Below are 16429 nucleotides of genomic sequence, written 5' to 3'. Positions count from 1 at the left end.
TAGATTTATCGTATGTTTGGGAGACTTCGCAGTTCTGAAAAGAACTGTCCTGCTTGTTAACTACTACCTAGGTTAAAGGTAGAAAATTGGCTGGGACTACTACTTTAGCTTATAGGATAGCAATTAGCTGCACTATCGCAGAGTCAGTTCTTGAATTGGTCTCAACGTTTCGACTAGCTTGCTCTAGTCATCATCAGGAGCGAGACACTTTATGTGCAATTTGACTCCAAAAATAGCGAGCATGGACAGCAGTCTCCTGTTTGGTGAACCCTCTGCTGCCATTTCCCCGAGTTGTATCTCAAGTTGTATAGTTGCTAGCTATATAGCTATTCAAGGTTGTGAAGCTTCTTACTGGCACTCACAAGCAAAGATATTGACAAAATAGAAAGACCACCAATATAGTGCTTGATAGCGCAGTTGGTGGAGCGTCGGCATGCTAATCCGGAGGCTGTATATTGAAATCTTTCTCTAGCCAATTTATCTTTGTTCAAACCTAAGTTAAGTATGAGAAATTGCAAAATAATACTGATGATTCTTGTTCTGATAACTCATTTCTGCTTAGCATGAGTTTTCCGTGCTTAGCAAAGTTAATACCCGTCACTGATCCGCGTCTCTTACCTGCATGTGATGACGATGGTCTTCTCCCCATCCCATGAGGGGTTGTCAGCCATGACCTTAGCGTGGGTCGTTACGTCTTGAGGAGACAGCTGAGGCTGCTCATTGGGCTGTGTGTGAACCCATCCAAGGGGCTCCATCTCCTAAAGAAAGCAAAAAGTTCAACGACAATTAGAACAGTCATCATAGAGTGGGTTCGAATCTCAGTCCCGGCACTTGCCTCCTTGAGCAAGACACTTTACTTTAAGGGCAGTGGACACTATTGGTATTTACTCAAAATAATTATTAGCATAAAGCCTTTCTTGGTAACGAGTAATGGGGAGAGGTTGATAAAACATTGTGAAAAACAGCTCCTTCTGAAGTAATGTAGTTTTCGAGAAAGAAGTAACTTTCCACGAATTTGATTTTGAGACCTCAGATTTAGAATTTGAGGTCTCAAAATTAACAGGTGAGTTTTTCTTTCATTATTATCTCGCAATTGACGACCGATTGAGCTCAAATTTTCACAGGTTTGTTATTGTATGCATATGTTGATATACACCAAGTGAGAAGACTGGTCTTTGACAATTACCAATAGTGTCCGGTGTCTTTGAGTCAGGCATGATATTTGGCCCGAGGAACAAGTAGGAAACTTCATTGAGTATGCAAGGGCTGACCTACATGCACACATGGTAGAGGCTTTAATACATGCTCGGAATTCAGACTTAATAGGAAGAAAATCTGGCCCGTTCCTTGACGTTTATGTCCTTACTTGGATTGTTTTCTAAGAGCAAAGGAATTTTTTAACTGCGCTGTCCACTAAAGACACTGGACACTATTGGTAATTGTCAAAGACCAGTCTTCTCACTTGGTGTATCTCAACATATGCATAAAATAACAAACCTGTGAAAATTTGAGCTCAATTGGTTGTTGAAGTTGCGTGTTAATAATGACAGAAAAACACCCTTGTCACACAAAGTTGTGTGCTTTCAGATGCTTGATTTCGAGACCTAAAAATCAAATCCTGAGGTCTCCAAATCAAATTGTTTGAAAATTACTTCTTTCTCGTAAACTACATTAACTCAGAGGGAGCCGTTTCTCACTATGTTTTAAACTATCAACCTCTCCCCATTACTCATTACCAAGTAAGGTTTTATGCTAATATTATTTTGAGTAATTACCAATAGTGTCCACTGCCTTTAAACATTCAAATATGCAAGAGAATTGCAGAGTCTACTTTGATTTCAAACAAAAAAATCACACATCCACTCCAAATGTTCACAGCACAATTTGATTACATTCAACGAGTCGGCTTTCTGTGGGCCAATGACATTACCTTGAGGAACTCATGATCAGGAAGCTGATTGGGCAGATGAACAGTCTGGTGAGTACCCCATTGAGGGACCATAACAATACATCGGATCTCCTTGACTTGAGGGTTGTCTGGCGGACTGACACCATACAGGTAGCCAGAGATCTAAAACAAAGAGAGAGGAAAAAAGTTTCTTTATAATTGAATGCCGACAATTGTGGGTAAAATTCTTGTCAATGCTATCACAAGAATTCTTGTATCAGGTTGATTCCAGGATGGCAAGTCACTGTGACAGACACAGCCATCCAACGATGCAAAGCACTGATCAATTACTGTAGCATTGATTATACGAACAGACACGTCATGTACAAAACACCTGCCTGCAGATACCATACAATGCAGTTCAGATCCTAAACTTTAGCAGCTGTACAAAATGCAAAGCAAAACTGCCTTGTCTGGCTGGTCCTAAATATCCAAACAGCGGCCTTAAAGCCATTGGACACTTTTGGTAAGCAGTATTGTCCAAAGACCCACACTTCGTGTATCACAACGTATATATAAAATAACAAACCTGAGAAAATGTAGGCTCAATCGGTCATCGGAGTCTGGAGAAAATAATGGGAAAACCCACCCTTGTTTCCGCACGTTTCGCCATGTCATGACATGTGTTTTAAATAAATCCATAATTCTCGATATCGAGAATTGATAATTGTTTTAATGTTTTCTCAAAAAGTAAAGCATTTCATGGAATAATATTTCAAGAAAAGTCTTTCACCATCACCTTCTGTAAACCCTGTAAGTTATTTGTAAATCTGTGAACTTTCATTTTTTTTTTCTGTTCCGAAAGTGTATAATGGCTTTAAGCGCACAGCTTCACCATAAGAAGTGTCAAAAAAGTTGGAAAACGATTTTGATGTTTAAACGGTTAAGCGTCCTAACCATAGTGCAAAGAAAATTTTGTAAGAATCGTTTCCAATCACCGATCATCTGGTCACTGTGGTACAGTGGTTAGACTGCAGGACTTGCAATCACAGGGTTGGGGTTCGAATCCTACCAAGCTAACCGTGGTCTGGTGGTTAGACTGCAGGACTTGCAATCACAGGGTTGGGGTTCGAATCCTACCAAGCTAACCGTGGTCTGGTGGTTAGACTGCAGGACTTGCAATCACAGGGTTGGGGTTCGAATCCTACCAAGCTAACCGTGGTCTGGTGGTTAGACTGCAGGACTTGCAATCACAGGGTTGGGGTTCGAATCCTACCAAGCTAACCGTGGTCTGGTGGTTAGACTGCAGGACTTGCAATCACAGGGTTGGGGTTCGAATCCTACCAAGCTAACCGTGGTCTGGTGGTTAGACTGCAGGACTTGCAATCACAGGGTTGGGGTTCGAATCCTACCAAGCTAACCGTGGTCTGGTGGTTAGACTGCAGGACTTGCAATCACAGGGTTGGGGTTCGAATCCTACCAAGCTAACCGTGGTCTGGTGGTTAGACTGCAGGACTTGCAATCACAGGGTTGGGGTTCGAATCCTACCAAGCTAACCGTGGTCTGGTGGTTAGACTGCAGGACTTGCAATCACAGGGTTGGGGTTCGAATCCTACCAAGCTTTCCACCGATTTCACAATGACTAGAATAAGTATTTCTCGTCTAGATACTGAAAGACATCATCATCATCATCATCATCATCCTTCATCCTTAGACGGAATAGTAGAAGCAGCTTTGATGAAGGGTGCCAGGTTGAATGACAATTTCTTGATTTGTGCAATTCATTAAACCAATGTTTGTCTGAGAGAGATCGGATGTTGCCAGCTTGGTGTTTGAATACCCCCCTTGTGGGAGTTTGCAGAGTTCTCTTAATGGGAAGAGCATATTGTGCCACAACACCTTCTGGACCATTACACGGTGCTATATAAAAACGATTAGGTCTCATAATTCAAACATAGTTCCACATACCTTGCATGAATGTTACAGTGCCAGGAGCGTCACTGATTGACGGATTTGCACGCTATAAAAGAAGCCACTACTATTATTACTATTAAGATCATTTAAACAAACAAATAAACAAACCTGGGCTCTGAGATCGGAGATGGTGATGAACTTCTTGAGGACATTCTTGGGGAGGATGTAAGTGTACCCCGTCTCCTTGATGTCATCTGATGATACGTAGATGTGATTGGTCCTAAGATGGAGGTTGGTGGCTGAGATGGCCCGCACTCGCCACTCTGTCTTAGATGAGAAAGTCGCTGTCTCGTAGTTACTGGTGGTAGATGTGATGATCTCATCACCTGTGGGCGGGGACAAGAAGGAACGTGAGGAGCGTTTCTCAAAGTGACTAGAAAATGTACGCGCCCGTTGTAAGATCTCTCTGATTATAGTCAAAAGTTGCGCATTCAATTGTAATGTTTTAAAACAGAAATAAGCAGAGGATCACCAACTTCCACATAATCCACAAAAATAATTAGTTTTTAAGTTTTTTAAATCATGGCACTTGAAATCAAAAGGGTCCTGTGATGAAGGGGACAATTTCATAAAACAAATTATGAATCTTGACGACAACATTTTTAGGGAGAAATTACTTGAGGTTATGCCCCCCAAAAACGTTTTCTTTTCTTCAGTCTTAGATGTGGGAGGAAAAAAAGGCAAGGTGGAAGGCGAGGAAAGATGCCTCTACGCCGACCTGACCAAAGGTAAGATCACAATTCTGTTTGGACTGTTTGTGTGATGCGGATGCCTTGGACCCTCACCGTGTTTGTTGACTGTCTTGGTTGTCGTGGCCGTTAGCTGCGACTGCTCCTTGGTCTGTTTCTCAATCTCAGCGATCTGTTGACGTTGCTGAGACGGAGCGGAGATCTCCATACCGAGAATGATATCTCTGATCTCAGACTGAGTCAGGGAGGCTACGTTCACACTGAATAATAAAGAGAGAGAGAAGAAATATAACATGGAAGGCTGGAGAAACGTTAGCAGGATTTGAATCTTAGCTTGCTAGAAGTACAACATGTGGACATCTTTTTTTTTAGAAGTAGTTGTTTATATTTGTGTTTTTGTCTCTATTGTTTTAGATCAAATTCATTCATGATCCTCTTATTTTCGTGACATTGTTTTACTCCTTTCTCAAAAACTACAGCACCTCAGCAAGTAATATTTTAAAGTCACCTGGAAGTGGTATTTTTTCAAAATAAAGCTTTTGCAACCAATATGTGTTTTGATGAGTGGAATGTGAATAAACAGTTAAATAAGGTTTTAAAAATCAGTTCTTATGTTATTTACAAATTTAAGAGTAGACCCCGACCCGAGAGGGCGCTGTTCGTGACATCAATCGAGGCAGACTTTGCCTGTAATGCGTAGAGTAAACACAATTGCAAAGTACATGTACGGACCAAGTCGTGAGGTTTTTTTTGTTTTTTATCTGGCAATGCCGACCAGGTGTATTGCTGCTGAATGCAGAAAAACACTTTTTGAAATGTACCAACTCACGACTTGGACGTACATGTACTTTGCACGTGTGTTTACTATACGCATTGCAGGCAAAGTCTGCCTCGATTGACGTCACAAAAGGGGTAGGCGGAGTCAGCCCCCCCAAACAACTTTATATATTTTTTAAACATATAAATCGTGACAAACAATTACTAAAAAAATTGTTTTATTGTTCGTAAGCATATACTCTTATGTTTGAAAGAAAAACAATTCTACTTCCAGGTGACTTTAAAGGAAGCTTTCTACTATCATTATCTTCAAACTGTGTAAGTTTAATGTAAATCTGTGGACATTTGTGTTTTGTGTTACAAAAAGTACCCAGCTCCTTTAACTGGGAATTGATATCACATCGCAGGCTGGAAGAGTACATCTACTATTCAGAGGTTGATATTAAATGGTCAAACAGTGGGAGGGTTAAACAAGATTTTGACATTAAAAATTAACAAAATTAAATAAAATATCAGAAAGTTCCAGCCTGAGCCGTACTTGTTTTTCTTTCCATAGTCGCCAAGGATGAGATCTTTCATGGTCACTTCAACCTTGATCCATTCTTCGTCGGTCAGCGTGGGCCAGATGTGATGAGGCTCAGTGATTGTTGTCTTGTCTGGCTTGAGGATGACCTTAGTGCGGTCGTTGTTGACGTGGAGCGCCCTCAGGATGAGAATCAGACGCGAGAATGCCTAATAAAATGAAGACAAAGGTAGATTAAAATTAGGGTATTTATTTGAGCTACTAAATCATCTTGGCTGAAACAAATGGATGATGGAGCTTCAGAAAAAAATAATTGAACCAGGAGAATTTTGTTGCTGAATTTATTTATTAATTGAATAACTAAATCATCTTGGCTGATTTATTCGAGCTGCTAAAGTGTGTTCAAACCAGAAACATTTTGTTGTTAAATTTATTTATCGACACCCAGACAGATTTTGATTTCTGTAAAACCTTAGCAGTGGCCTCTGCTGTCTTAAGATTGTGTCTTGATGCTCCCTAAAAATGTCAACATTGAGTTTAAATTCTTGCCTGGCAGTATATATGCGGGAATTACAAGGTCACTATGATTGAATGACAAGAGGACCTTGCCTCTTTAATGCTAAAATTCAAAGAGCAGGCCTGATAATACAAAGAGGCAACAAAGGCGATGGCCTCCATGCCCCTGTTCATTGCCTTGGTGCCTTTAAAATGCTACAGTAAAAATTTAGTTTCATCATATGTCATAGGGTTCCTTTTACCAAGGAGAAAATGCTTTGTTGCCCCTGCCCTTTCAATAACGAAGCGTAAAGGCCCGAAAGAGTAATAATTTGTTGCCAAAGAATACAAATTATGATTTTTTGTTGTAATGTTTGATGTATTTCTTGTATCAGGTTGATTCCAGGATGGCAAGTCACTGTGACAGACACAGCCATCCAACGATGCAAAGCACTGATCAATTACTGTAGCATTGATTATACGAACAGACAAGTCATGTACAAAACACCTGCCTGCAGATACCATACAATGCATAATAAATGTACGGCTTTAACGTAAACCACTGGATCTTCTAATCAGGGAAAGTGGGGGGGGGGGGGGGGTTTGAAACTCCCAAAACGGGATATACCAAGCTTGCTACAGCAAATCTCTCACATAAAAAAATTGATTTTATGTCTGAGATTAAGAATTGCACAAATCAAGAAATATATTGAGTTCTCACAAGGTTCTGATTAGAACTTGTTCCACTGTTTATCTGCCAGCTGTGATTCAGTAACTAGACGACAATATCTACTCAATCAGCGGTTAGCTTGGTAAGAATAGAACAAGGCATGATATTTGGCCCTTGGAAAAAGGTAGGAAAGGGCTGACCTCCATGTATATTATCTTTCGTATACTTTTCAAAATATTTAGTGATTTTTCTGAGAACCCCCAAAATTGGTAAATAGACTTAGGTAGGAAGAATATCATCCCTGTTGAACGAGCCTTGTGATTGCAAGTCCCGCAGTCTAACAACTGAACTAAGGTGGGGGTTGAGGGGGGGGGGGGGATTGTACCAAAAGTCTGCATAGCATCAGTCCCCAACGATTTACCCCGAAAAGTGCGTGGATTCATAATCACTACTTACTGTGTAGGATGAGATGGTCTTGAGCCAGTCGTCATACAGATTGAATAATACCATCTGGGGCTCGGTAGCCTTCAAGATCAAATCCCCAAACTTCTCTACCTTCAGACAGGCCTGGAACGGCAGCTGCAACTCACTGCCCTTGATCACGATGTTAGGGAAATCCAACAAATGCACCTAGAGAAAACAGGGGTAGTCATTTTGGTTAGGGAAATCCAACAAATGCACCTAGAGAAAACAGGGGGAGTGATTTTGGTTAGGGAAATCCAACAAATGCACCCAGGGCAGCGAAGGGGAAGTGATTTTGATTGATAGGAAAACAGAACATTGCTTTATACATCTGGACTCCAATTGACTCATTATTCCAATGCGCTCAAGACATTTTTACACAAGTTTTTGAAATTTACGAACTTCCCAAAAATCACTTAAGGTTTTTGTCACAGATTGTCTATAATAGTGAAATTGTCAATTTTTTTTCACAAAACGGCATTTATAAATGGGGATGGGGTTAAATGAGTATTGACTCGATCTTAAATGACCGTTTAAAACCTTGCAGGGCCGTGGCCGTAAAATAAAGGCCCTCGTATTCGGCTTGGGCCTTTATTGCACGGCCACCACACTGCCAGTTTTAACGGCCGTTTAAGAACTCGCCCCTTACTCTTTTATTCCCTTATTAAAACAAATACATAATAAATAAATACCTCAAGTGGATCCAACATGCCCTTCCTTGTGACGATGATCTGCTTGGGTTGTTCCTCCACCGGGAGGGATCGAATCAAAGCAGCGACCTCCTCGGCTGTCTTCCACTTGGCCAGCTGACCGAGACGTTTCTGTCCGGCCCAGACGGAGGTGTGGATGATCTTCAAGAAGAGCTGACCGGTGCGAGGGTTGAAGATGAAGATGGCTCCGTTGATCGGCTTGGTGGTCAAGTTACCCTCAAAGGTCTGCATCAAAAAAAAAAATTGTTTATATTTAAAGGCACTGGACACTATTGGTAATTCCTCAAAATCATTTTTAGCATAACAGTTATTTTGGAGTAATGGAGAGCTGTTGATAGTATTAAACATTGTGAGAAACGGCTCCCTCTAAGGTAATGTAGTTTTTGAGAAAGAGGTAATTTCTCATCCAAATATTAAAAGACTCAGGCCTGAAGACTTTTGAATGAAAGCACACATAATTGTGCAACAAGAGTGTTTTTGCGTGCATTATTTTCTTGCAACTTCGATGACCAATTGAGTCAAAATTTTCACAGATTTGTTATTTTGTAATTTTAACAGCAGAAAGTTATGGAGACAGAGACCAAGCCTGTGGTCAAAGCATGTATCAGGTTGATTCCAGGACGGCAAGTCACTGTGACAGACACAGCCATCCAACGATGCAAAGCACTGATCAATTACTGTAGCATTGATTATACGAACAGACAAGTCATGTACAAAACACCTGCCTGCAGATACCATACAATGCATAAAAAACTTCCACTATGGTGACAAATTTTTTCTGAATTCTCTTTAAATGTTACTAAATACTTTTCTTGCATAAAACGTCAAAAGAAAACCTATGGGCTTCTGGTAAGCAGTGTGCATAGATTCCAAGGGTGTCGTCTTAATCTCAAGCTACTATTTTTGGAAACAGTATCCAATACGATATGCACAAAATCGCCATCTTCAAAGATATACAGTTCTTTTAAGCTCCTTCTTCAGTTATGTCCGCACCAGTTTGAATAACTCCCCAGCTAGGCTTCATGAAACACACACCTTATGGATGGTGACTCTGTAGACGTTGGTATCGTCCACAAACCAGATGATCTGATTGGAGAAGAGCTCTCCGTAGTTCTGAGATGACAGGTACGGCTCAGTGGGCTCAGAGGAGTACAGCTGGAGACCCTTGCGGATTCTCTCTCGGAGGACGTACAACGCCGGGTTGGCCTTCATGATCTTGGCCATGGCTTGCTGGATCAAGGGCTTGCATCCTGGGAACCAATTACCAAAGGCACTGAAAAAAAGAAAGAAACAGAATTGTTAGAGGCAAAGTGACCTTTGATTTTTGAAACCATTTCATTGTTGTAATCCTATGAAAATGTAAATATATATACAATAAAACTAGCCTGTGAAAATTTCATTTCTTAAGGTGTTTTCAATATATATTTGGTTTGTGGTAACACCATGTGTGTATCTACTTGCCAGGTAGAGTTTGTTCTTAGAGAACTGTCTTGCTTAATTCTACTACCGCGGAGTAGATTGTTTGGGTGTTCGGGAGACTTCTCCGTTCTGAAAAGAACTGTCCTGCTTGTTAACTATTACCTGGGTGGATGGTAAAGAAATAGGCTGGGACTACTACTTTAGGGACCATGGATAAATTATGTCACGGGAACGACCGCGTCGCGACGCGTTCCTTCGCGTGACAAAACGAACAAAAGAAAAACTACGAAGTGGAACGCGTTCTCCTCAACCACCGGGTCTCGAGGAAGAGCCACTGTATAACAAAGGAACAATGGTGTTGGCCGAAAACCACTGTGTAGTTATAATCGGCTTATCTGGGTAGATAAACCCAAGTTGTAGCCCTTTTCACACAATAAGTCAAAACACAACCGCAGATTAAAAAATAAAAAATACTACGTCTTTGCACGACCGCCATGCAAAATAATCCCCCAAAGTAAAACAAAGTCAATAGGAAAAACATCTAACATTAAACAGTCAAACTATACTCTTTTTTGTACATCCAAGGTGTCCAAAATGTTTCATGTTTGAACAATGAAGCCAACACGTTATGAAGTTTTTCTTAAACACGCTTAATATTTCCCAAGGAACTGCTGAAAATTCACCACGTTGCCCAAGGTACCAGCGACGGCGCCAATGTTGTATGAGTTTAGCTCGGGCACCAACGCTGGTTAGTATTGCAATTTTCGGACACCAGATTCTCCCGAAAGTCTTAATCTCAAGGCGGTTGAAACTAATTCCGTAAGCTGTTGCGCAATTTTTCCAACGGAGGGCGGCTCTCCCGCTATCACATTGTTTAGGAAAGCCCTCTAGCGTTCAATGTTTCTTGCATTTTAGTTTGTTGCACGCAAAATAACAAGACTACTAGGCCTGAATATTGAAAACACTGTGTGTGAGTGTGTAGCTAGATGGAGTGTGTGTGTACTACGATGTAATTTTGCGTTGTGTTTTGTGTGATTGCGAGCCGGTCAGCATGATTTCGCGGTACCTTTATGAACGAATCTTGTAAGTGTAATCATCTCTGTAAACACGGGTCCTAATGTTACAATTAGATGTAGATACAAAATAAGTTGGCGATGATTTCAAATTTAAGAATAATAGTCACCACTTCAACTTGTTATGGCAGTAGCATATTATTGTATTGACTTTGGCAAACTTGAGGGTTGGCTGTACATGGACATCTCCAACCCATTGTCTGGTGTATACCTGAGCTAGACCGCAAATACTAATCCTTCACCCCTTCCTGGCTTACTTGCAAGCTGCCTTGTCCATGTAATCTGAACAACAAAAGGCACCAACAATAGAGTTCGATAATGAGGGACCTTAAAAATCAGTGAAGCGCTTAATCAATCTTGGGACGGGCGCATGACAATTTTGGGACGGACTCGTTCTAGAACGAGTCTGACCGCGGGCGGCCACGTTCTTAATTTATCCATGGTCCCTTAGCTTATAGGATCATAAAGGTGTTTTCATTTCTAAAGGTGTTTTGGAGATATTGCTGAAAGTATGGAGCAGTCATGTCCATGCAGAAAGAAAACACCATCTGAGAAACGTTTCTCAGATTGAAATAAATTTGATTCACTCTCTGTAAAAACCACGTTCCTTTGAAGGGCATTGTTTCTCAAAATGTTATGCATTATCAACAGCTGCAGAATTTGTTTTTGCAGTTTTTTTTGCTTGAGGCAGAAATTCCTTTTGGCCACATTTTCTGCTTAAAGCACCTCTATGAAAATAGAAGCAGTGCAATCACCAAACAGTCAGAAATCTCACCTGTGTAGGTTATAAGCCAAGTCGATGGCCACCAATAGTCCAGTTGGTGATGGGTAGATACTCATGTTGTCTGTGGTGTAGTCCAGGAATTTAGCTCTGGAGTATCGTTCAATGTCGTGTGAGTCGTAGTCACCCCATCTGAGCTGGACATCCAGCCAGTACTTCTGGGTGGTGCTGCTGTCCATTGTATCTCTGCACGGGGAAACAAAGGAGTTTTTGTGAAGGCATATGTTGTTTTCCGTATTATTAATTTATTAAAGGTTTTATACAGGATTGTAATAGAGTGTCATGGCTGAATCGTAAGAGCATCAAATTCAAGTTCTGGTGGTTAATTCATCGGAATGTGGGTTTGGGTCCCAGTCATGACACTTGTGTCATTGAGCAAGATACTTTACTATAATTGCTCCTCTTCACCGAGGGGTAGGGTAGCGGTTGATATTGTGTGTGAAAAGCCCTTGAAGCATACGGTTGTCCAGGTTGTATACTCCCCAGGGAGCCGAGAAGGATTAAAGGAATGTCAAGCGCATTGAAACTGTGAAAATTTGGGCTATATCTGTTTTGTGAGCGAGGAGCAAATTGTGAAAACACATTGTCCTTAACTTTCGTTTTTAAAACCGAAATCAGATTTTGCGTCTGAATTCAGAAAACAGTATGGACATTCTGATCCTTGAGATACGTACTTGGAATCTGCGAGCAGCGACGGGCGAGACACGTTCCACTTGTAGGAGGCAAAGAGGAGGATGTCGGCGCAGGAGCTGTTCATCTTGTAAGACTTCCTGGGATGAATCGTCTCCTTCTGGACCGTCTCAATCTCTAGAGCATCAAGCTCTTGATCAAACACCTGGGGCGAGGAAGACGAGAGGATGCTTTAAAGGCACTGGACATAACTACTCAAAATAATTGTTGCCATAAAAACTTACTTGGTATTACTTGGTAAACGGCTCCCTCTGAGGTAACGTAGTTTTTGAGAAAGAAGTATTTTCTCCCTCAAATATTAAAAGACTTACCGTGCAAGCGCTTAACTCCAGCCCTAGCTGTGTAAGCGAAGATCACCTAGTAACATGGAATGCCTGGAATTCCCTTTCAGCACAAGTGCCGATTCTTTGCTTACAGTAAGCAGAATAATGAAATTGAGCCCAGGCCTCCCCGAACAGACTACCAGACATTCTGCATACTATAGCGGCACAAAATAACAGGGTTTACTTTTAATGTTGTGAAATATTTGATCTAGGTGTGCCTTACCTGACACAAGTCCATGACGATGCTCTCGTGAATCTTCTGCCATAAATGAGCTCGGAATATCTGGATGAGTGAGATCTTGAGGGTTGGGATCTTGCCGTGCATGAAGATACCGGTCAGATCAAGCTGCACCTGGAAACCAACGTATACCTGCAGGATACCAAAATCAATTTCAAAATCAATTTCAAAACTATTTATTTTCATGATTAGGGATGAGATTGAGCGGATGTGAACATTCCTGAGAAAGGCTTCTGGGGGTCTGGGTTTCCCCCTTGGTCTTAGACCCGGAACCACCCAGATGATACAATGGGAGACTTTCCAACGCTAGGTGGCAGCAGACATACCGGGTAAATTTCCATTGTTTACGTAGTTCTGAACATGCGCATAATTCTGAGAACAATGGATTTACCCGGTAAGTCTGCTGCCCTCTATCGTCCCAGAAAGTCTCCCATTCTGAAGGTTTACAGACTCTGTGCATCACTAGCAAGTTTGGACACAGACATCTTCTTTCTCCCTTTGGTGATTGCTTTACTTCTTACAAGAAATTTTGAATGCTCAAGGAGGTTTGAAGAAAATCATGAAATCAGGAAAACAAAACTTTAAAAACATACACCTGCTTATTTTCTATTTCCATATGTACATCAAATAAGATTTCACGGAATTCAAGAAAGTTCTAATTTTAATGTCCAAAATCAAAATTGTGGAAATGGAATGACAATACAATAATCCATGAGACATGTTTTTGAAAACCATTATGGATTTGAATTTAATTTAACACATAGCATGATCACTATTTAAACTGTGTAGACTCTCTTCTCTCTCTCTCATAAATAAAAAAAAATTCATCGAGTTTTAGCAATTCAGAATTGTTTGTTTTTGAATAACAGATTTGCCAAAAACTTACGTTGGCCCTGTTGATGGTTGGTGACCACCAGAGTGTGAAGCGTCGATTGGGGATCTGATTCAGACCGGACCGCTGGGCGTTGGTCAGCTTCTTGTACTTCATGGATTCCTCAAATCCACTCGCCTTCTCCCTGTAAAAATAAAACCAATCACGATGTCAACAAAGAAAAGAAAACAACAATAACCATACGATTGAATAACCCTGAGCAGTATAGACCATACCGGCTAAAATGTACCTTTTCATCCCTTTTTTCAGACTCCCCTGTGTCTCTATGAGATAACTCTGCAGTTTTTAACAGAGTGAATTCCTGGAGATTACATTTTTGAAAGTTCTCCACAAAAACGTCACTAAAAACTTGAGTAATTACAAGTAAAACTTGGAGTTTTTACGTAACAAAGTTGTCTTTCAACCACAATTCTCACCACATGTTGCGAGTGAAACATGCTGTATGAGAGTCCTTTTAACCAGGGGCAATTTCGAAGTAGCGATCTGCTGGATCTTAACTTCTGTCTGAAGTCATAGTTCTGTTCAAATTATTGAGAAGAATGTCCACAAACAGGTTTGCTAACTAACTGTAAGTTATGCATTTCTTTTTCTTGGGTGCAATTACTAAAGGTGTACTCTCCCTGTATATACCCTCCCTGAATTCATATAAAAGTTTCATCCCTGACTGACGCGACAAAATATTCTGTTTCCTAAACCTTACCAGAAGAGACCCTCCCATGTAGGGAAGTACGTCCCCTTGAATAGAGTATGCTCCAGGATACCCTCCACACCACCCAGGGCTTGGATCATGTCAGTACGGTAATTATTCAGATTCCATAGCTTGCCGTCATGACGCTGGTGAGTCCACCAGAAGGGATTCTGCTTCAGGACCTAGGATTTAAAAAAAAAAGTTGAGGATTGTTTGAACCTTCAGTAATACCCTCTAAATCTATGCACATGCTCACACCATCATGAAGATTTTTTTTGTTTAAAGTTTATTTCTTAAGAGAGATCACCTAACATCACAATGTTCAATGACCACTTCAAGGCGAGGGCTACACTTCATCAATTTGGGCCATTGACCCAAATCTATTATCACAAGGGCACACAGAGTTATCCCCTTCACAGCTGGTAAGTATGTATGGTAGAGCAGAATGCACTACCTTCCCCACGTTTTTACAAAGCAATTATGTTTAAGAACCTTGCTCAAGGGCACAAGTGTCATGAACTGGTAAGCGAACAAACACTATGCTGCTGACAACACCAGAGCTTGGATCTGGTGAACTAGACTGTCCAAATTTCATACTATTGCTTAAAATGGAACATTGCTTAGCAAATTCTTAGTTTGCTAAATACAATTTTGCAGGGGACAGGTCTGTTAAAAAACTATATAATATCCTCAGGCTTTTCGGTCAGTTGTTCCTTATTAAAATCCTTAACTTGTGGACAAATAAGATGGGAGTACAACTACATCCCAAAGAGTTGAAGCAGTTTAGAAACTTACCTGGTACTGTTTGAAGTCTGTGCGCACCCTCCAGCCCTTGTCATAGGCCAGGGTGTGTCTGTCCTTCTGGAAGAGGGTGTTGATGCGAGGGATACCACGATCCCACGAATCCTCAAGATCTTCTAGGGTCAACCGTCTGAAGGTGAAGAAAGTAAACAAGAATGAGAATAAGAAAAGTGAACGTCTGTTTGTCTGTCTCTTCAGAGTGAACTCTGCCCATACAATTTTGAATTCAATCTACAATGTATGTTTGTTCACTCAAAGGTTGTGTTTGTCTGTCTTCTCTTATCTATTATGTGCATTTGCCTCTTGTCTCTTCAGTGCCCATACAATCTGTGAGTCCATCAATTCAATATGCAATGTCTGTTTGTCCACTCACATATTGTTTGTGTGTTTGTCTATCTTCTCTTACCTATTCTGTGCATTTGTCTGTCTGTTTGTATGTCTTTCTTCTCTTACCTATTCTGTGCATTTGCCTCTTGTCTCTTCAGTGCGTACTCTGCCCACACTCTCTGCGAATCGATAAACTCACTCTCCCACGGCTGGATGTAACGATACAAGTTTGGAATCAGCTGGTCCTCGTCGTGGCTCATGCCGGAACGGAAATGAGTGATGCCGACGTCTGTCTGCTTAGACCACCTAGTCAAGAATACAAATTTACGATTTAGTTTCTAAGTGTACAAAGTCAAGACCCCAACATTATCAATTCCGGTTCTTCTCAGAACCAATATTTCTTACAAGAAACTCATGTGCATGATTTGTACCTGGTTGTTATTCCTACACGGAATTTAGGTTTGGTCTTGTATCAGGTTGATTCCAGGATGGCAAGTCACTGTGACAGACACAGCCATCCAACGATGCAAAGCACTGATCAATTACTGTAGCATTGATTATACGAACAGACAAGTCATGAACAAAACACCTGCCTGCAGATACCATAAAATGCATAATGAACTATCTATGTCCATCATTAAAATACACATCGAGAAATTAAAACATACACAAGGCCTTCAGCAGCTGGACCCAGATGCTGGAACTCCCTACCTCGCACACTCGTGCTTGCAACCCCATTCATCAATTTAACTGAAACTCAAGACAAACCTAAATTTATTTTCATCTTAAGGTTCCTGTCCACAACAATGTTCCTCTCAAAATAAATTTGACTATGGAGCCCCTCTTTAAAGACACTGGACACTATTGGTAATTGTCAAAGACCAGTCTTCTCACTTGGTGTATCTCAACGCATGCTTAAAATAACAAACCTGTGAAAATTTGAACTCAATTGGTCATCAAAGTTGCGAGATAATAATGGGAAGAAAAAAAAACTCTGTCACACAAAGTT

General features: G+C 40.9%; 1 protein-coding gene across 1 annotated transcript in view; it reads right to left on the bottom strand.

Moving 5' to 3' along the window:
* Positions 1-16429, bottom strand: part of LOC117289965 (pre-mRNA-processing-splicing factor 8) — a 43873-nt gene that overhangs the window by 3431 nt on the left and 24013 nt on the right. The window contains exons 27-41 of the mRNA XM_033771173.1: positions 15547-15726; positions 15088-15223; positions 14305-14474; positions 13599-13728; positions 12698-12844; positions 12136-12296; positions 11456-11647; positions 9224-9461; positions 8171-8413; positions 7473-7646; positions 5867-6060; positions 4648-4811; positions 3971-4188; positions 1931-2071; positions 619-758 (exon numbers count right to left, since the gene is read on the bottom strand). Of these exons, the coding sequence (XP_033627064.1) occupies positions 619-758; positions 1931-2071; positions 3971-4188; positions 4648-4811; positions 5867-6060; positions 7473-7646; positions 8171-8413; positions 9224-9461; positions 11456-11647; positions 12136-12296; positions 12698-12844; positions 13599-13728; positions 14305-14474; positions 15088-15223; positions 15547-15726 (2628 nt within the window). The remainder of the gene's footprint in view (positions 1-618; positions 759-1930; positions 2072-3970; positions 4189-4647; positions 4812-5866; positions 6061-7472; positions 7647-8170; positions 8414-9223; positions 9462-11455; positions 11648-12135; positions 12297-12697; positions 12845-13598; positions 13729-14304; positions 14475-15087; positions 15224-15546; positions 15727-16429) is intronic.

Source organism: Asterias rubens, chromosome 5 (assembly GCF_902459465.1).
Source record: "Asterias rubens chromosome 5, eAstRub1.3, whole genome shotgun sequence".
NCBI classification, from domain to species: Eukaryota; Metazoa; Echinodermata; class Asteroidea; order Forcipulatida; family Asteriidae; genus Asterias; species Asterias rubens.
The sequence above is the reverse complement of the archived record's forward strand: the minus strand, read 5'-3'. Positions and strand labels throughout refer to the sequence as shown.